General features: G+C 42.8%; 1 protein-coding gene across 2 annotated transcripts in view; it reads left to right on the top strand.

Moving 5' to 3' along the window:
- LOC126412862 (palmitoyltransferase ZDHHC8) overlaps window positions 1–22,357 on the top strand; it is a 290,461-nt gene that overhangs the window by 56,556 nt on the left and 211,548 nt on the right. For both annotated transcript variants that reach the window (XM_050082741.1, XM_050082732.1), the window contains exon 2: window positions 17,226–17,347. In XM_050082741.1, the coding sequence (XP_049938698.1) occupies window positions 17,226–17,347 (122 nt within the window). The remainder of the gene's footprint in view (window positions 1–17,225; window positions 17,348–22,357) is intronic.

The raw sequence follows: 22,357 nt of genomic DNA, 5'->3' as shown, positions 1-22,357 counted from the left end.
CCAACAGTTCAGACTGTTTGCACACTGCTCAAAACTTGGTAGACCAGCAGGGATCTGACTCGATACTCCACTGAAGGACATCCAACAGCCTCAATTAGTCTGTGTTTCTCGGGCTCCCTCATGACACCCCCTGTGTTCTGTACCCTGTCCTGTGATATGAATAGACCTCTTTTGTGGCCCCAAGATGGATGCTGATTCTACCTTTCTCCAACACCTGTGTCGTTCAATCCTGCACGTGTATTCTAATTAGGTATGCATCTACATGGATGGATCGAAAGTCGACAACAGGGTTGGTTTCGCTTTTGCTGATGCAATGGGATGTGAGAAGCACATTCTGCCAAGTGCCTGCAGTGTACACACTATGGAGTGGGTTGCCAGATCTCAGGCTTTGCAGTATGTCAAATCCTGGCAATGATGAACTTTCTGATCTGTAGTAATTCCACGAGTTGTTTAAAAGGCATATCCCTGTGGTATCCCAAAAATCCTTTGGTTGCCAACATCCAGGACCTACTGGTTGACATGTACAGCTCTGGAAAGACAGTGACCTTCATGTCGACACCAAGCCACAAAGGCATTCGAGGATATGAACTTGCTGATTGTCTAGCTAAAGGTGCAACTACAGTAGATCATCTTGACATTGGAGTGCCAGGCACAGACTTAAGATTACAACTTCAGTGCAATATTTTGAAGTGCTGGGAATTCAAATGGCAGACTACTGTGACCCATAACAAGTTAAGAGTGATTAAAGGGTCCACTGAGGTGTGGCCTACATCTTTCCGGGCCTCTTGGAAAGATGCCATTGTCAGCCCCATGAGACTGACGCATGAGTTCCTTCTGTCAGGAGGATTGTCCTCACTGCATCTGCGGTAACCTGCTGATGATAGCGAATGTTCTTGTTGAGTGCACTATGCTGGCTGCTCTGTGGCACACTCTCAACTTCCCTGCCTCACTACCTCAGATGCTTGTGGTTGACGAGGCTGCCACTGCTGAAGTGTTGCATTTCCTGAGAGAGGGAGAGGGTATTTTGTACTGAACGATAATACTCTCTCTGCTTCCAGTGTTAGGGGTAGTTGTGGGGGGGGGGGGGGGGGAGGGAGGGGAGAGCATCCCCTGCTGTCGGTACCCCTCATGCGACTGCAGATTACTCTCCCCTCCCTCCCTCCCTCCCTCCCTCCCCCCGTCCGTCCCTCCCTCCCTCCCCTGTCCGCCATGTTGTTGTGCCTTTAGATCGTCTTGTGCAAGATGCTGCCTCGGTTATCTCTTTTCTGTTACCTATTGTGTTACAACCAGTGCCATGCCCTTATATAGTTGGAGCAGTCAAGTCCCCATCTTCTTCGCTTTATAACTTTTTGTGTTTCTCTCATGAAATGGAAGGTCTGATGAGTTAGTAGTTTAGTCCCTTTAAGCACATAATGATCGTGAAGCATCTCTGTGACACATGTTCCTTGAACCTACTGATAACAAGTCTAGCAGCCTGCCTCTGAATTATATTAATGTCTTCCATTAATCCATACTGGTACAGGTTCCGAACATTCAAGCTGTCGTGTCACCGCCAGACACCACACTTGCTAGGTGGTAGCCTTTAAATCGGCTGCGGTCCGTTAGTATACGTCGGACCCGCGTGTTGCCACTATCAGTGATTGCAGACCGAGCGCCGCCACACGGCAGGTCTAGAGAGACTTCCTAGCACTCGCCCCAGTTGTACAGCCGACTTTGCTAGCGATGGTTTACTGACAAATTATGCTCTCATTTGCCGAGACGATAGTTAGCATAGCCTTCAGCTACGTCATTTGCTACGACCTAGCAAGGCGCCATTATCATTTGCTATTTATCTTGTGATGCATGTACCGTCAGACCGATGTTCACCAATTATGGATTAAAGTTAAGTATTCCAGAAGCTACGTACCTTTTTTGCTAGACTCAATTCCTTTAACTGTTCCAGACCTCCCGCCAGCCTGCGTGAGCTTAAACGCGTGCCTTTCGGCTACCTCCTAGTGGCTTGGCTGTCTTGCTAAGTCACAACACAAGCAATATTCAAGAAGAGATTGCACCAGTGTCCTATATGCAGTCTCTTCTACAGATAAGCCACATTTTCCTAAAACCCTCCCAATAAATCGAAATCATTCATTTGCCTTCCTACGACAGTCCTCACATGGACGTTACATTTTATATTGCTTTGCTGTGTTATGATGTGGGGCGCGGTCATCAGCGCCTGTACAAAGTCCCAATTTTTACACAGTCCAGTTTTTACACAGTTCAATCCAGCCACTGTCATGGGGGATGATGATGATGATGATGATGATGATGATGATGATGATGATGATGATGATGATGATGATGATAACAACACAAACAGCCAGTCCTCGGACAGAGAAAATCCCCAACCCGCCCAGGAATCGAACCCAGGAGAGGCAACAACGCTAACCACAAGACGATGAATTGCAGACTTTGCAGTGTTATGCCCACGTATTTAAAATACACGACTGTGTCAAGGAGGACACTATTACTGCTGTATCTCAACATTACGGATTTGTTTTTCCAGCCAATCTGTATTAACTTATTTGTGCGCATTTGGGGTTAGCTGCCATTTATCACACCAACTAAAAATTTTGTTTAAGTTCTCTTGTATCATCCTACAGTCACTCTACTTTGACACCTTACCATACACCACAGCATTATCAGCAAAAAACTGTAAATTTTTCTGCAAAATAATTTCTATGTATTTAGAAAAACAGTAGCCCGACCACACCTCCCTGGGGCACTTCAGATAATACCATTTTTCTCATGAACATTTGCCATCAAGGACATCATACTGGCTTGTATTATTTAAGAAGTCTTCAAGCCACTGACATATTGGGAACCTATTCAGTATGCTTGCACCTTTAACAGCCTGCAGTGGTGCACTGTGTCAAATGATTGCCGGAAATCTAGAATTATAGAATCTACCTGTTGCCTTCATTCATTGTTCACAGTATATCATGTGAGAAAAGGACAAGCTGTGTTTTGCACGAGTGATATGTCCTAAAACCGTACTGAATTGTGGATATAAGCTTCTCGGTCTCAAGAATTCATTAGATTCGAACTGAGAATATATTAAGGGATTCTGTAGCAAACTGAAGTTAAGGATATTGGTATGTAATTTTTGCAGGTCCCTTTTACCCTTCATATATGTGGGAGGCACCTGCTGTTTTTTTCCTATTATGTGGCAACTGGGCAAAAGATTATCAATAAGTGCGAGCTAGGTAAGGGGTCTTTGTAAAACTCCAAATTTTTCAGCTATGTGAAACAATGGTATGTTCGTATGATTCACCTGTGTGAACAATTTATTAAACAAGAAATTTAAAACTTTGGCTTTCGTTTTGCTATCTTCAGCTGCCACACCCGGCTGGTCAACAAGGGGCTGAATGGAAGCCTTAGACCCACTTAGTGATTTTACATAAGACTAGAATTTTCTTGGCTTCTCTGCCAAATCTTTTGCTAAGATGTGATGGTGGTAGTTGTTGTTTGTTTTGCGCATAGGTCTTTTCACGGACGCATGAATCTCTACTAACCTCTGCTTGTCATCATTTTTGCATTCTCTTTTGAACTGAGAACGTAACAGCCTGTGGTTGCTCAGCATTTTCCTAATTTCGTTATTAAACCATGGTGGGTCTTTTTCACTCTTAATCCATTCACAAGGCACAGAACTCTACAGACCACAGTTTATAGTCTGCTTAACTTTGCCCGTAATACCTCTACGTCCATTTTACTGGAAGTAAGTGATGTCGGTTCTCTGTCTACATGAAATGCTATCAACTGCTTATCTGCTCTTCCTAGCAGAAACATTCTCCTAGCCTTCTTGACTGATTCGTTAACTTCCTTACTCATAGCTGCTGTAATGTCATGATCACTAATCCCCATTTCTGTACTGACATTGTCGTAAAGTCCAGCCTGTTTGTAGCTAAATGGTCTAAGATATTTCCATTGCGTTTGGGCTGCCGAACTGGCTGCTCAAGACAAGTTTTCAGAAAACTTGTTCAAAAGTATTTTTCATGACTGTCTGTTGGTACCCCCTGCAATGAATCCACAGACATCCCAGCCTGTACTCTGAGGTTAAAGTTGACTCCCACTAGCATTGTATGATCTGTTTTTTTTATGCGCTAGCGATTGGACTTTCTTTGAATGAGTCTAGAACTGTCTTAGCAGAATAAAGTGGCCGGTAAAAATGTCCAACAATTAACTTAGTTTCATGTACATCTATTATATGCAGCAAGATAACTTTTCTGTCAGACACAACTTCAACCTCAATAGAGATAAAATTTTTGGCAATTGCAGTGAAACTACTACTCCTATGGCCTCTACTCTTTCTATCTGATACATGTTCCATGACTTGCTAAATATCTAAGAGCTTTCCACTACAGGTTTCAGCCAGCTGTTGGTCCCGAGAATAATTTGAGCTCGGGAAATTCCCTGGAGGGTGGTAATTTCAGGAACTTTATTATGAATACTTCAGTAAGTTACTGATAAAATTTTGATAGTTGAAGTATCTTTATTCTGAGCGCGGTTTAACGTCCTCCCATATCGAATATCGAGTGTTTGTCACAGTACCTCAAACTACTGACTAGCCTAAAATCCCTCACATGCACTCTACAAGTTCTCTGCTACCTGAGTAACTGCTTCCTTTGTGTAGTCCACCCTTGACCTATGAAGGGGAGTCCTACACATCCCAACCTGACCCTCCAATTGGCTTCAAACCAAAGGACCCCTGATTAACTCTGGGAACAATGCTACAAATTGCGATCTCTGCTTGCACTACTTTAGCGAAGCCAGCAGTCTTCACCACCTCCGCCAGCCATTTGTATGAACTGAGGGCTGCCTCAACTCGTGCGATAGACGTCATTGGTGCCGACGTGAGCACAGCTTGCAGATGACTGGACCCTGCAGTCTTGATAGCTGCAGGTAGGGCTGACTCAACATATTGAATGAGACCCCTCAGCAGACATACATTGGCTTTTGTTCCAGCCCTGAACGCTATCTGCCTAAGGGCTTCCGTAACATAACTAACATTTGAGCGCCCAATAACAAGTAAACCTCTTCCTCAATATGCCTGCTCGCACCTTGCTGACTTCCACTCGCAGGATGAATGAGTGAGGCCAGGCAGCCAGTCTCCACGAATGCGTTACCACCTGCTACTCACCCTTCAGTGAGGGCAGATCCACTGTCAGGTACAGTAGGAGGTGCCTTGGCACCAGAGCATGTGGGTGAAACAAACATCTGAGGTGTCTCTTGCGACACACCGGATTCTTCACCACTGCTATGCCCTGGGGCAGTGTCCCTGAGGGCTCACCACTCTTTGAGTTTTTGCCTGCCTTACACAGGGCCCCAGTCTTAGCAGCACCTCTTCCCTTACTGTGCTGCATGTCTATCCTCCCACTGTTCTTTTTCTCTTCCCTTGGGAACACATCTTGGATATTTTTGAGAATGTGGTTGCAGTTTTGGTAGCTCAGCATTGGTACAGTCCTCATCTGTTTTTCTTTTTTTCTTCATTCTCCATCTCCTTCCCTCCCCGTGCTCTGGTGTTTGAGGTTTTTCTTTGTTTCTTCTTCTCCCCCATGTGCTCCTGAAGGCCAGCACACATTTTTGATGCGTAATAGGTTGGCCTGGGTAAAGCATAATTTCCAGCCCCCGGTCAATGGGCAGGGTTTCGCATGTACCCCCTGGTACAGGCCAGGCCCGGTGGAGAGGGGGGAGGGAGGGGAGGGGGGGGGGGGGGTAATTGCCTGAGCTGTTATCTTTCCAACTGCCAATCCATCTCTCTGTTGGGAGTTTGGGAGGTGTGACAACCACCTAGGACGTGTGAGTTGCCCTCTGAGGGAGGCTCCCAGTTGGAAGGAGCATACCATCAGAGATGCTGGCAATCATGGGGGATTTTTTCACAATGAACCAATCATTATTTTGGTGTAAGTCTGCTAAAAGGAAAGGGAATGAGGCTAAAGATCCAAAGACTCTCCTAGCTGCACATCTGTTCCTCATGGTATCACATACTGAAGGTCAGTCCTTTGCTATGGTTAACCTGATCATTATTGAGAAAGGTGGTGTTGCAGTTGCAGGCCCTATGAAATACTGTTCTTGTTTCCATAATTCTAGAGACCAACTGTGATTTTTTCAAGCCCAACAACTGCTTACAGCTTGTTTGTGTCGAGACCCATCAAACAATGAATTCTTCATGTTGTCTTATTTACACTTGGCTGATTTGTGATCTAACAGAGGGAGAAACTTAAACTTACCTCTCTGACCAGGGCATCACTGTAGTCTGTCGAGCAGTGAAAAATGTTGATGAAAATTTAGTGCCTATATGCACTGCTTTTCTCACGTTTGATCAATTAGTGCTTTCATCAAAGATCAAAGCAGGCTATGAAATCATCATGATCTGATCATACATTACAAACCCAATGTGTTGCTACCGGTGTCAGTGTAACAACCACACTCACGTCTGGCAAAACATGGCCGGATGTGATACTTGTGGTAGGGAAGCTCACAAGGTCGATTTCTCATCGTCTTCTCCTCTTCCCCGCTATACCAGTTGTAATGGCATGGCGACCATGCAGCCTCATCCCATGAAAGTCTCTTGTATCTCGATAAGTGGACCATCCAGGAGATGCAGGTGAAGGAAAAAGTACCTTACCCTATCGCTTGCAAGTTGTTGGCTAATGAAAAGCCCTGCATTTTACCATCTGGCACTTTTAGTACCGCTCTTGCTACACCTCATTCCACAAAGGACATGGCCACACTGACTTGCAACATCCAATTCAGTACTCCAATTGTAAAATCACGTAATATCAAAGTAGCATCCCTGTCTCCTCCTGCAAATCCAAAACAAGCCACCAAATCTTCCCCCTGGCAGCGAAATTGCCTTCCATGCAACCGACAGGCTGGAAAGGACAAAAGGAAAACTCCCATGAAGACTTTTTACGTCCCTCCAGCCAATGGCCATTTTGAGTCTTCGTCTGCCAAATGTTCGAATAAAGGCAAACAGTTTTCTCCTCCCCAACTCGGAGATCCTATTCGGTGGTATCAGCGCATGATACCGTCATCCGGCTGTCTTCCATTTTGCTGATGCATACCACCTACCGGTTTTCTGTCCTGGAATTCACAGGCTGAACCAGGGAGAATGCTGTTGCCTGTGTAGATATCATGTGACAGGACCCTCAAGCCTCTGCACTCTGTAGCAGTAAGTCATTGAAGGCTGGCACTCAACACCTGCCGAGGTGACTACTCTTCCTTTGTTCCATCTTCCCCATTCTCCTAAGTACCTAAGCGGTACTTCTTGGGGACCAGATCAGACCACTGTCCTCCATTGATGCCAATCCCACGTCTGTTTGAAACTAGACTACAGATGTTTTGTTTATTCATCTGCACGTCTGTCCATTGTACACCATCTTATTACAATCCACCATCACGGAATGTGTTTGGCCACTGGTGCCTTTTATATTAGCCTGAGTGAGAGTCTCTCTGCAGAAGCTGCCAAACAACCACTGTCGCACTGGCATGACATTCTCCTCAGCAGGTATGCATGCTGGTTGTCTCACATGTCTGGCCACCCATCCTATGCCCTCTTTTTCGATGACTCCTTTGACTGCCAGTATGGGGCATGCCCGTCTTCTGTTACCTCTCGGAGTTTGCTCTCAGCTACTGTTCTAGCAGCTTAACTTCACACTACCTGCCACGTTTCTGCTGGGTGTGAACCCTTCACCACCTTGCCTTTGTGCAGTGGCCTATGTTAATCTTGGACTTCATTCGCTTCCCAGAGAAACTACTCTGGATTTGATCTATCACTGTAAGTTTCTCGACTTTTGTGCGACTTTCTCTCAACTTTTGATAGCACCTTCATGTACACTGATGGCTCTAAGACTGGTCGTGATGTGGGGTGTGCTTCTTCATTGCCACATATAATTTTCAGTATCAGCTTGTAGAACACTGCCCAGTATTTATAGCAGAGCTCTTTGCCCTATATCAGGCCACCCAGTACCTCTGGCAACTTGGGCTTTTTAATTGGTGTCGTATGCTCTGATTCTCTGTGCCCTGCAGAGCCTCTGTATGCTGTACATGGTTCATCCCTTAGTGTAATGGGTCCAAGAAAGCCTCCACTTTCTCACTGTTGGGGAGCCAGTGTGATGTTCATGGGTCTGGCAGGAAATGCTGCTGCTAAGGCTGCAGTCCTCCTACCTTGGCCTGCTAGCTCTTCTGTTCCTTTGGATGATATCCATGTTGCCATCTATTGGCAGGTGGTGTCACTTTGGCATCACCACTGGTCTTTTCTTCATGGGAGCAAATTCCAGGGAATTAAATCTCTCCCAGTGGCTTGGCTGACCACCTCTCGGCCCTCTCACCGGGAGATCATTTTAGCTCGATTGTGTGTTGGGCACTATCTTTTTAGCCATTGCCATTTAAGTGGTGATCCCCCACCACTTTGTGCTCATTGTCGTCAACCTTTTACAGTTTGCCATTCCCTGACTGAATGAATTTCTTTTAACTGCTTACGTTCCAGCATATGTTTGCCGTCTGAGTTATTGGCTGTTTTAGTGCATGAAGCTTGGGCTGTCGACCATGTTTTACTTTTTGTATATCATAGCAGTGTGGCGAAGGATATTTAATCTTTGTTTTGGGACCTCCGCTGTGTCTGCCACGTTTTTTGCGGACCTTTCTCAAAGAGCAAGACTTTTTTTGAAAAAAGGCTGTCTTTCCTTCCATCAATTGGGCTTAATGTATACTTGTTTTTAACTTCGTTTACTTCTTGGTGTTCCAAGGTTATGACATGGGTGCTTATGACCTCAGTTGTTTTAGTGCCTTAAAACAAATAACCGCCAACCCTGAGGCAGCAGCCTGAATGTGACTGCATAACCAAAATTGCATTCAGCTGTTTGCGAACTGCAGCCAGCTCCTCCCGCACCCGCACACAGCAAGCACACAAAACTTACCCATGTTAACCAGTCCTAACTGAAGAAGTGAACTGTAACAGCTGACAGACTCAGAGATATGCAACTTGCTACCCTCCTGATGTGTCACCTATGGACACCGATGCATTCACGAGTTATGTAGCTGGCTTTTCAGAAGAAATGAATAGTGCACTACAGACTGAATGAATTTACACATACAAAATGTGAGACTTGATCTCTTAAACAGAAAAACACCTACAAAATTCAAGAAATGTAATACAAGAAAAACACTGGAAAAGATAAAAACTTAAATTGCCATTCTGTAGATGCATATCAGTTGAGAGCTGGGGCTTGACCTTGATGGTACAAGACTAGACCAATCATCCTGACTAGTCCCTGCAATTACTGAAAAGGCTGCTGTCTCTCTTCTGGAACCATTTGTTTGGCTGGCCTCTCAACAGATACCTCTCTGTTGTGGTTGTACATATGGTATAGCCATCTGTATTGTTGGGGCACAGAAGCATCCTCCCATCAGCCAGAAACTTGGTCCTCAAACACCTGGGGAAAGGTGAGAACAGAAATATTTTGATGAATAAACTTAATATTGGCACGTCAGTCATTTATGACATAAAAACGAAAAGATGAACTAATGAAATTTGCTTCTCAGTTGATAACGACTGAAAAATTGGCTTCCAGACAATTTTTAAAAAATGACAAAATCTTAACAATTAGGTAGGGTATTGTAAAAATGGTTCAGTGCATTATGCTCTGAAGGAAAGCTGGCAATGCGGCCAATAATCATTGAAAAGGCAAAAGAATTTAAACTATATTTAGGTGTTCCAGAAAGTGAATTCAATTTTTCGATGGTTGGCTTGTTGATAGTGTGGAATTTAAAGACTTTATGTAACTGGAGAAACAGTTTCAGCAAATCAAGACTCAACAGAAAAATAAAAAGATGAGTTTGAAGGAAATAATCAGATAGTAATATCTGTCTTTCGGATGACTGTAAAGCACATCCGTCAGTAACTGAATTATTTTCTGGAAACACATTTGCTACACTTCTCTCACCTAATGTAACATCACTGATCCAACCAATGGATCAAGGGATAATCCAGAATTTTAAATAAATATTTTTATAGCAGCTCATTCATTCACAATCTATTAAATGCCAATTGTGATGTAACTGACTTAAAAAAAGTTTAATGTAAAAGATGCCATTTATGCTGTCACACTGTCTTGGGCGCAATTGAAAAAAGTTTCTTTAAAAAGGTGCTGGAGAAAACTTTGGGCAACTGCAGATCCTACATTTGATTTAACGTCAGGCTGTTGAGAAGGGACAAAATCTTCAGTGTCTGAAGGTTTGGATGTTATAAGAAGTGTAACAAACAACAGTTCTTTGGAGTACGTATCTGAAGAGGAACTCGTGGAATGTGTTAAAGTGGATAGCAATAAACCTGTCTAACAGGAGTTGACCGCTGAAGACATTATCCGAAGTATAGTGAATCCTCAACCTATACAAAATCTCGAAGAGAGTGCCTCAGTTGAGGAATTGGAAGACAAGGAGACAGTCAACTGGGCAAAAACCGCAGAATCCCTAAGTAAATTCATCACTTTCGCTGAGTGTAATGCTAATTATAATGTCTCTGAACTTACTGATTTACACATAATTAGAAACAACTTTTATGCCAAGCAACAATGATCTGGAAAACAAGACATGAGAGATTTTTTAACCCAAATTAAAATATTGTAGAGTACATGTATGTAAACTAAATGTGTTGAATAAAAATTTGATACTGGCCTAATTTTGAGCTAAAGTTATTAATGTAATGATTCTGCTAATCCAGATTTTAACGCAAAACACAGTGTTACAGCTGTCTGGCTCAGCCTATACCAGCAGTAAGAGGTACAGCCAACCGTCTGGACTTTTCAGTAATCCGGCACTGGGCCAGTCCCGAATGTGCTAGACTATCAGACTTCTCCTGCAATTTTTCTTTGTCAAAAGACAGTCTTGTCAGACTGACTAAAGTGTGCCATTGCAAGCCCTCTCTTTAAGAAAGCTAGTAGGACAGATATTACTATCCATCAGTTTCCCTGTTAACTCTTTTCTCAAAAGGTTTGGAAAAGGTGATGCATTTAAAGACCATGCAGACCACCACATTCTTATGGAATAACACAAAGTTTATTACTTATTACTTTGATGCTACAATGAGGAGGTTGTTCACTTCATATTTAACTGATAGGAAGCAAAATATCGTATTAAATGGATTATGTGGCTCTCGTGCTGAATCTTCTTTGGAGTGGGAACAAATTATACTTACCATATTCCAGAATGTTCTTTTCTGGGATAATTTTTCTTGCAGTAATTGCATAGATGTTCCATATCACTCTGATGAGACAGGAATAACACTTAGAGGAACAATAAATGAAATATTCAAAAGTATTGTTAATCGGTTCTGTTCTTAGTAAATCGCCTGTCACTTCCAGAAGCACAGTTCATTCTATTCTGTAAAAGGCAAGATACACCAGTAAGAATACAGCAAAGGGAAAAGCAAATAAGTAAAATTCGAAGTGCATGTTGATTAGAATTGGAACTGGAAATACATATAGCTCTTCTCAAAAGCTTGAGTCCAGCAAAATTTGCTCTGTAATGTAACTGGATGGATAAAAAAAGTCACCAAACACAGTAGGGGAAAACACACACAAAAAAAGGTTTTACTTATGCAAGCTTTTGGAGCCAGAGGCTCCTCCTTCCAGCAGAGGGGTTGAAGGGGAAGGAAGAGGGGTGAAAGGAAAGGAACTGGAGAGTATTAGGAAAACGGGTAGAGTTAGGAAAAGTCACCCAGAGCCCCCAGGTCAGGGGAGACGTACCAGCTACGATGAAAAGGCAAGACTGATTGTTAGGGACCACACTGGACAAGATCTGAAAACCTGAGAGTTTAAAGGTGGAAGACAGGATAATATGCAAGACAGAAATTATGTCTAAAACATCTTTCATTAGTTAATAAGAGTGAAAAGCTAACTGCTTTGTATGTAACACAGGAGGGAAGGGGACAGCTAAAAGTTGGCAACACAGAAAATGAAAGATGTAGAAAACTAAAACGGAGTGAAGAAAGGAGTAGTTAATGTGAAGAAATGCTGCGATGGAAGAAATTAACAAAAAATTAAGGCCAGGTTGATGGCAAGACCCAAGGATACGTTGCAGTGCTAGTTCCCACCTGCAGAGTTCTGAGAAACTGGTATCTGGGGGAAGAATCCAGATGGCATGTGAGGTGAAATAGGCACAAAGGTCATGACTGTCATGTTGTAGAGCATGGTCTGCGACAGGGTATTGTGTGTTGCCAGTATAAAATGTCTGCCTATTCCCATTCATTCTAACTGAAAACTTGGTGGTAGTCATGCAGTTGTAAAAGGCTGAACAATGTTTACATAACGGCTGGTGTACGACATGGTATATGATGTGTCACAGGTAGCTCCCCCTTTGATAGTATGTTTTTCCAGTTACAGGGCTAGTGTAGGTGTGGCAGGAGGGCGCATAGGACACTGCATATAGTATGCTATGCGATTCATCATGTGAAGAGAGGTCAGTTTGGAGTGTTAGAAATGGTGGTAGTGGTAAAAAGGAGAAGCAGAGGGTGAAAAAAGGTAGAAAAACTGAAGAAAAGTACGGAAAAATGACAAAAATTCATATGAAAGTTGTGAGAACAGGGAATGATTGACAAGAGGTAATGAGTGGGTGAGAATTTCTTGCTAGTAAAGTGGTCTATATGATAAGAAAAAATGATTGGCGAAGAAAAAATCGAAAGGTAAAATTGTGAAATAGAACCCAAATTTTAAAAACTGGGTAAACAGAAAATCATAGGAGAAAATGTAAACTATTTTACTTGACAAACAAACTAATGTAGGAGATGGCAGTAAAAGTCGATCAGAGCTGTTGGGTGAAAAACAAATGCAGAAAAACATGAAAGAATTATGTATAAACAAGGTAAGTGGAGAGTAGGAAAGAAAGTAACTGTCAGATTAGCAAATAAATTGGCGGAAGACAATTGGGAGAAGGCCCTGTAGTGTAGTGAACCGTAAACGAATTTTTATAGGCAAATTCATAAATAACAGTGGAATTGTTGTATGCAAATTCATAAACAATCGACCCAGCTACTTGCATGGAAATCAGTACTAGAAAAGATCTGGGCGGTACAGATAAGTAAACAAACCAACTAGCTCATAAGGTATAAAACAGTAATATCCTTATAAGATACTATGCTCCTTTTGCACCCATGTCCATACCTTACTGCTCCTACCCCTGTGACCATCCCCACTGCAAGACTTGCGCTAAGCACCTTCCTACCATTACGTACATCAGCTCTGTAACTGGCAAAACATACACTATGAAAGGGAGAGCCACCTGTGACACAACACGTCATACACCAGCTGTTATGTAAACACTGTTCGGCATTTTACATTGGCATGGCTGCCACCAAGTTACCAATTAGGATGAGTGGGAATAGGCAAAGATGTACTCTGGCAACACACAGTATCCTGTTGCAGATCATGCTCTATAACATGTTAGCAATGACCTCTGTGCCTGTTTCACTACACGTGTAATGGATCCTGCAGACACCAGTTTCTCAGAGCTCTGCAGATGGGAACTAGTGCTAAAACATATCCTTGGTTCTCACCATCCACCTGCCTTAATTTTTGTTAGTTTCTTCCATCTCTGGTTTTTTCCACAGTAACTGCTCTTTTCTTCACTCCATTCTAGTTTTCTACATCTTTCATTGTCTTGTGTCAATCTTTCACCGCCCATCTCCCACCTCTATTACATACAATGCACTTAACTTTTCAGTGTTATTAACTCGTGCATGATGTTTTAGCAGTAATCTCTATCTTGCATATTACCCCTGTCTTCCACCTTTAATCTCTCAGGTTTTCAAATCTCACTAAGTGCAATCCCCACAATCAATCTTGCTTCTCATTGCATCAGGTAAGTGTCCCCTGACCTGGGGTTCTGGGTGACTTCTCAGAATGTTACCCCTTTTCATAAAGCTCTCCAGTTCCTTTCCCTTCACCCCTCTTCCCCTCCAACCCTTCTGCCAGAAGTAGCGCCTGTGTGTGTGTGTGTGTGTGTGTGTGTGTGTGTGTGTGTGTGTGTGTGTGTGTGTGTGTGTGTGTGTTTTTTTGATGAAGGCCTTATTGGCCAAAAGCTTATATTGTGACAGTTTTTTTGTTGTGCCTCTCTGCAACTCAGCATCTCCACTGTATACCGAGTGGCAACTTTCCTTTTCATAACTGATGCGCATTTTACACCAAGCAATGTGGCACAGTGGTAAAACACAGGACTTGTATTCAAGAAGAGGGCAGGTCAAACCCATGGCCAGTCACACACATTTAGGTTTTCTGCAATTTCTGTTAATTAAGGCAAATACTCGGCTGGCTCCTTCGCAGAGGTACAGCCAACTTCCATCTTTATACTTCCTTAGTCAGAACTTGGGCTCCATCTTAATGACTTTGTCAGCAATGAGACCTTAAATTGTAATCATCTGTTCACATATTTTTTAGTTTTCTTTTACTTCTATGCCTCTGTAATTGTACTGTTAATAGTAAGTGGAATGCTAATTTATATTTTGATTTGCATAATAATGTACACAGCTTAACATGATTGCTGCAGTGTATGGCATAGCATAACAAAGGATTTAATTCTGCAGCAGTTATTTTATAGTATTGCAGGGAGATGAATACATAGATAAAGGGTAAACTGTTAGATAGGCATGTAATGTAGAAAGTTGTGTGGTGTACACTCATTCAAACAGTGCATTGTACAAAAAGAAATGAAGTTCTTGAAGAAAAGTACGTCACAGTGCACAGTGAATCAGCATAGGATTTCGTAATTTAATATGAAAAAAGTTTCTGATTTATTAGTTACAGTTACTAAATTAAATTTTATACTTTGGAATCAAATTGAATCGATACCACAAAGGAATTTCCTGTAAAAGCTAAGGAAGTATAAATAGTGAAGATAACGTTTCTGTTCATTGAGTGGATGTCTTGTTCAAAACATTCCCTTAGTGATTGCACGACATGCAAAAGAGTATGTGTAGGAATAGCTTCCCCATTTGCCCTTCTGATTTTCATTTGCGTTTGTTTGGCTTTTAGTAATTTTGTGATGTATACTGTGTATCGTACACCATAATCCTTCCATATATGCAACCTCTTTTGTTCTCTTGTGTCTCAAGGTATGAATCATCATTATAAGATATACACTGATCAGTCAGAACATTATAACCGTATACCTGTTTATCAATACAGACCCGTCCAGACGAAAACGGCATCAGCCAGTGAAGAATAACTGATACTCAGACACAAGCATTGTGCACGTAATATCAGTGAGCATACTTTCTGGGAGTAGAGTAGGGAAGGTGCATGATCTGAGTTCGACAGCGGTGGATTTCACATGATGGCCTGGAGGCTCGCCGTTAGCATTTCGGAAACTGTATGACTTGTCGATTATTTGAGTAGTGTTGTGGTGCGTGTCTTCAACACGTTGTAAAATGAAGGTGAAACCATATCCAGACGTCAAAGCGTTGGGCAACCATCCCTCATTACAGATGTCGAAAGTTGTAGGAGCAGGTGGAACTAACATCAGACTTTAATGCTGGGCAGAGTACAAGTGTGCCTGAACACACAGTGCACCAAACAATCCTAACAATGGGCTTCTGCATCTGACGACCCATGCATGTGCCCATGCCGACACCGTGACATTGGCAATTGTGAGTGAAATAGACATGTGACTGTTGGCACTGGATGCAGGTGCTGTGTCAGAGTATTGCTTGGTCTAATGAATCCCGATATCTTCTTCATCATGCCATGAAGGTACGAAACCATTGGCTTCCAGGGGAACAGCTCCTTGACACCCATACTGCAAGATAGAGAAAAGCTGGCAGCGACTCCGTTGTGCTCTAGGGAACATTCACATGGGCATCTGTGGATCCATTGGAGTTCTTGCAAGGCATCATGATGGCCAGGTAGAATGGTGCATGGGTAGCAGACAGTGTACACCCCTTCACAACGAACGTGTTTCCTGATGGCAGTGGCGTTTTTCAAAAAGAGTGTGATGGAGTGGTTTGAGGAACACAATGCTGAGTTCCACAATGCTGAGTTCCAGTTGATGTGTTGGCCCCACAACTTGCCACTTGCTGGAAATTTGTGCAAGTTAGGTGACTTGTGTGTGCAGATGTGCTGCCAACTCTCTCCCATGACCTACCAAAGCCTCATTGATTCCATGCCATGCCATGCCGCATCACTGCTGTTGTTTGTGCCAAAGGTGGACATACCAGCTGTTGGGTAGGTGGTCGAAATGTTCTTGCAGATAACTGACTCATAAAACATCTTAGTTCAGCCATATTTGCTCTTCAAATAACTGAAAATCTTGGGGAGAGGCAAATTAGTAAGTTAACATACTTTATAAATTTTCATTCAGTAATGTCATAGGAGCAGTGTTTTGGGGCGGCTCTTATTTAAGAAAGTCAGTTTTCATAGCTCTAAAACACTGATGCTCACCTATGATCGTCATGTAGACATCTGTGTAGGGAGTCAGTCATTTTCACTACTGCTTCAGTATATTTATTTCCTTCTGAAGTTCATTGTAAATAACCAATTATAGTTGAAAACAATGTTGTACACAATTAAAACAGCAGAAGAAAAAATGACATATTATTCAACATTAAGGTTTTCTTTAGCATGAAGAGGGTGTACAGTACTGCCACCAGTATTTTGTTTTTGACCACTTACCTAACAATATAAAAGTCTGACAGACAGCAATGTTAATTTCGAAAACTGAAATTTGTAGTGTATGGTGAGTAGGAATTACTAATTCACATCTGTGTTTAAAAATTAAAAAGTTCTTGTAAATGGTCAGCATGTAGCCACATTTACATATTAACATGTAATATGAATGTAAACTGACTCGTTCCACTTGATTGCGATTATTTGTACAAATGATTCACGGAATGTGAATATCTCAAACTCTGGTGGTTATTTCTACTGCTTATTGAATTCTTATTTTTTGATTTAATTTTGGTATATGCACTTATGTTATGTAGGTCATATAGAGCGTGATTCAGATAGCCTTTTCTTACTACCACAAAATAACTTTCAAATCTGTGACACAGGACACATTAAATTACTTAATTTGTGAAGTAATTGTTTATGTGCAAATGTATGATTTTATTGGGTTTGTCGCTATTTAATCACAATTATTGTCTTGTGCAAATTGGGAGGATTTATTTGATGTAATTTTCTTTTATTCTGATTTTCCAGGTGCCAAAAGTATTACCTGTTCCAATTTCCATGGGTTCCTGCATACCAAGGAGTTATTACACTGTTTGTAATTACCAATTTCACGCTGGCAACCTTCATGGATCCAGGTGTCATACCAAAAGGTATTGTTTGGCAATCATTATTAAAAAGAAAATAATGAACTTTTATTTCGGGAAGTGTTCATGTATGTATTACAGTCGTGTGCGCAGTGATGCACAGTGGCAAGGAGCAGACCATGTGACGCTCCTGATTAGTAGCATCATTCAGGTGCATCAGCTTGTAGCGAGCACTTCGGGATGTGCATACAGCATTTGCTGTGACTTTTGTGTTAATTTAGGTAGGGCCTATGGTGAGATTAGCCATGCAGGGTTCATTGTGGGTGGTTTAAAGCAAACACAATAACTGTTGTTTTCAGACGTGCCAGAGTTTTCAGAGTGTATAAATTTTACTAGGGAGAGTCAGAAGCAGAAACAATGGCCCAGTGAAATACTTACCCAGTCTTGCCAGTTACTAGGATAGGAAATGATAGAAGTTTGTGCTGTGGGACAGAGACAGTGCGTTTACTGGTGCTGCTGCAAAGTATTCATCCCTTCTTGTATACACACTATTTTAACATTAAGCTTGTATTATTGTTGAATAGTAATGAAAGAGAGTATTTGCAATAAATGGAGTACATGGTGAGTGGCATAACCTATCACTTCATTATGTAATTGTGTTTCTTAATTTAATGGTCCATAATCATTTGACACATTGTATCCAGTTCTCTACAGCAAACAGAAAAATTAAAATTCTTAGACTAGCCATTGAACTAAGCTGTTTCAGAAGCTCACCCTGCTCCTTGCAGACATTATTTTTGTAAGTACATATTCTTAAAAATTTGGACCATTCTACCCAATTCATTGGCTTTGGACCACGTGTTACATTACGGTATTATTTTATTTGTTTGTAGAGAACTGAATATAATATATGTTTTTGAAAGTAAGGGAGAGTTAATAAACACTTCTTAATTTTGGGAAATTGTTATTGACTTTTTTTCTCTTGCTGTTCCATTAAATTACGTCACCTGCAAGATGAATAAACTATGCTGCATCTAAGTTGACTGGAAGGTACTTAACATAAGAGGAATTGGAATAGACTCAAAATTGAACCCTTTGCAACCCCCTCCATGAATCTCCGTAAAATTTTTTGACCTAACATATAACTTAGGAATAAAGAGAAGAAAGGAAGAATCACAATATCAATAATCACTACAAAGAAAAAAGTGGTATTCGTTATTCAAAAGCATGCAGTGGCTCATAAATCATTTAAACATACAGCCACAAAAATAATTGATAATTTGTTTTATAACACAAAATGTCTAACAGGCAAGAAAGCAAATTTTAAAATTAATCTCAGCAAATACTGCTGGATGAAGTCTATTTCATAGAGTAATATTAGAATGAAACGCTGGTAGCAAACATTGTATCACAGCAGAATTTTATTACTTTGTTGTTAAACCTATTTTTCACTGGTAATTAACAGAGTAATGTTAGATATTATTAAATTTAAGCAGCTGTGCTATTTAGTCTTGTACAGACGACATGGGGCCATATTCACAAACAAATCGCCCGTACGTCTCTTCCTCATCATGACTCGCCTCCAATGGAATGTTTCGTGCCCTTCAGTCCCACAAAGAGGATTTACAGCTGCTTTTAGCATTGCAGCGTCCCCTTGTACTCTGCCTTCAGGAAACAAAATTGTGCCTTCACGACCGCTTTAAGCCTTCACATTTCTTCCCAGTTTGTTTTGACCTTCTTTCAGAGGTCAGCATCCCATCTCATGGGGGCGTCATGCTGCTCATACAGGATGACATTCATAGTCAACCCATCTTCAAGCTGTTGCAGTTCGCCTTTTGTTTCCCCACCTGACTTTTTTTCCTCTGTACCATTTATGTCCCTCCACCATTTGATGTCACCCAGTCAGATTTCCTTCAGCTTATTGGGCAGCTACCTCCCCCATTCCTGCTACTCGGTGACTTTAATGCCCATCATCCCCTTTGGGGTTCTCCCAGGACCTGCCAGAGAGGTGCCCTCTTGGCTGAGCTTCATAACCAACTTAACCTTTTCTCCCTTAACACTGGAGCACCCACTTTCCTTTCTGACTCCTCGCACACCTATTCCCATTTGGACCTTGCCCACCATCTGGAGTGGTCCATTCTTTGTGATGCCTACTCGAGTGACCGTTTCCCATGTGCTAACCGTTTGCTGACTCCTACCTCCCTGCATGCATACCAAAATGGCAGCTTACTAAGGCCGGCTGGAAGCTTTACTCCTCCCTATCGATCTTTGATGAACACGATTTCCCCAGTTGTGATGACTAGGTGGAATATCTCACAAACATTATCCTTACTGCCGCGGAATGTTCCATTCATCACACTTCCTCTTTGCCACGCCGTGTCCCAGTCTCTTGGTGGACTGAGGCGTGCCGCGATGCAATTGGCGCACGGAGACGTGCTCTCAGCATTTTTAACCATCATGCTACGATGGCAAACTGCATTCCTCGAGAACAAATGCATGCACAGTGTAGTCGCATTCTGTGTGATAGCAAAAAAGCTAACTGGATTTCATTCACTTGTTCTCTAATAGTTCCACTCCCTCTTCTGTTGTGTGGGCCAACTTCTGACAGCTCTGTGGGATCAAGGTCTATTTGCCAATTTCAGGCCTGACAGTAGCAGACGATGTTATCATGGACCCTATTCCTATCTCCAACACCTTGGGCTGCTATCTTGCTGAAGTTGCGAGCTCTTCCAACTGTCACCCTGCCTGCCTCCATCGAAACAAGCGGAGGAGGTTTGGGTGATATGGTTCTCTTCACAGAACTGTGAGTGCTACAATGCCGTCTTTATAATGAGGGAGCTAGATCATGCTCTCAGTTCATCCCGATCCTCTGGACCAGGGCCAGACGCCATCAACATTCAGATGTTACAACACCTTTCTCTTGCGGGCAAGCACTTTCTGCTTAACACATACCACTGTGTCTGGGCAGAGGGCACATTTCCCGGACTTGGCGGGAAGCCATCATCAGAACAATACCTAAACCCGGTGAAGACACAAACCTTCCGTCTAGCTACCACCCCATCTCTCTCACCAGCTGCGTTTGCAGGGTGATGGAATGTATGATTCATGTCTGGCTGGTATGGTGGCTTGAGTTGCTCGATTTACTAACGAATGCACAGTGTGGATTTTGAGTGAGACGTTCTGCAATTGACCATCTCATTGCTTTCTCCACCCATGTCATGAATGGTTTTCTGCAGAAATCCCAGACTGTGGCCATGGTTTTTGATTTGGAGAAGGCTTACACCTGCTGGAGAACTGGTATCCTCTATACTCTGTGGGGCTTCTGTGGTCGCCTGCCCTACTTCCTTCAGGAATTTTTAGAAGACTGACTTTTCAAGGTGCGTGTGGGTTCTGCCTTGTTGGACACCTTTACCCAGGAAAACTGTGTGTCTCAGGGTTCTGTCTGGAGCATTGTCCTCTTTGCTGTTGCCGTTAACCTTATAATGGACTGTCTCCTGCTGGACATCTTCGGCTCCCCCCCCCCCCCTCCCCCACCCCCCGTTATTTTATTTTTTATTTATTTATTTAAAAAATATGAGTTTGCCATCTATTCCAGTTCTCCAGGACCTGTCTCACTGAGCGGAGTCTTGTACCGGTCCCTTGTCCATTTGAAACTTGACTATGGGTGCTTTGTTTATGCGTCTGCATGTCCCTCCCTCCCTCCCTCTTACGCCGTCTCAATACTATCCACCATCATGGCATCCGTTTGGCCACTGGTGTCTTTTACGCTAGCCGGGTTGGGAGTCTGTATGCGGAAGCTGTTGAACTGTCACTGTCCTACTGCTGTGACTTTCTCCTCAGCAGGTACACATGCTGTTTGTCTGCCATGTGTGGCCACCCATCCTGTGGCACCTTCTTCGATGAGTCTCTTCATTGCCAGCATGGGGTGTGTCCCTCTTCTTTGTTACCTCCTGGAGTCTGCCTTGCACTTGCTACGGCGGCTTAACTTCATGTTAGCTGCAGTTTTCCCTGTAGCTGTGAACCCACCACCACCTTGGCCTTCTTTTGCTTCCTAAGGACACTACTCCAGCCTTGCTCTATCACCTTCAGTTTCACGACCTTCGCATGGAACTTCGCGATAATACCTTCGTGTACACTGATGGCTCTTGGACTGACCGTGGGGTAAGATGTGCCGTCGTCATTGACGCCCATGTCTTTCAATATTGGCTTCTGGAACACTGCTCAGTATTTACAGCAGACCTCTTCACCCAGTATCAGGCAACGGAGTACATTGGACGACACAGCCTTTTCAGTTGTGTCCTCTGCTCATACTCACTCAGTGCTCTTCATAGTCTATGTGCGCTGTACACCGCCCATCCCTTAGTGCAGCGGGTCCAGGAAAACTGTCACTTGATCAGTCTTTTGGTGGAGCCACTGCAATGGTTATGTGGGTTCCAGGCCATGTAGATCTGCCAGAAAACAAGGCTGCTGATCCTGCTGCCAGCCCACTGGTTCCTATATTCCCTCTGATGATCTCTGTGTTGCCATCTGTCAGGAGGTGGTGTACCCATGGCATCGCCAATGGCTCTCGCCTTCACGGGAATAAGCTCCGGCTTATTAAGCCTCTTCCAGGGACTTGGACGACCTCTTCTTGCCTCTCCCGCCGGGAGGAGGTCATTTTAACTAGGCTCTGTATTGGGCACTGACTTTTTAGCCATCGTCATTTGATAAGTGGTGCTCCCCCACCACTTTGTACATATTGCACCTGAGTTTTAACTGTCCACCACTTCCTGATGGAATGCTCGTTTTGTAACCATTTACATTGCCGCTTGGGTTTGCCGTCTGAGTTATCGGCCGTTTTAACAAATGACGCACAGACTGTTGACCGTGTATTACTTTTTATCCACCAAAGCAATATCGTGAAGGCCATTTAATTTTAAGTTTTGGACCTCTGTTTCTGTATGGTGTCTTTTTTAGCCCTTTCTCCACATCCTTGTTTTTAGCTGTCTTCTCTGTCACTTGGGACTGATGTGCAGTCATTTTTTATCTCCTATCTGTCTTAGTGTTCTATAGTTTTGACTTGGGCACGTATGACCC

Source organism: Schistocerca serialis, chromosome 1, assembly GCF_023864345.2.
Source record: "Schistocerca serialis cubense isolate TAMUIC-IGC-003099 chromosome 1, iqSchSeri2.2, whole genome shotgun sequence".
In the NCBI taxonomy this organism is placed as follows: Eukaryota; Metazoa; Arthropoda; class Insecta; order Orthoptera; family Acrididae; genus Schistocerca; species Schistocerca serialis.
This window is presented reverse-complemented; position numbering and strand designations above follow the sequence as displayed.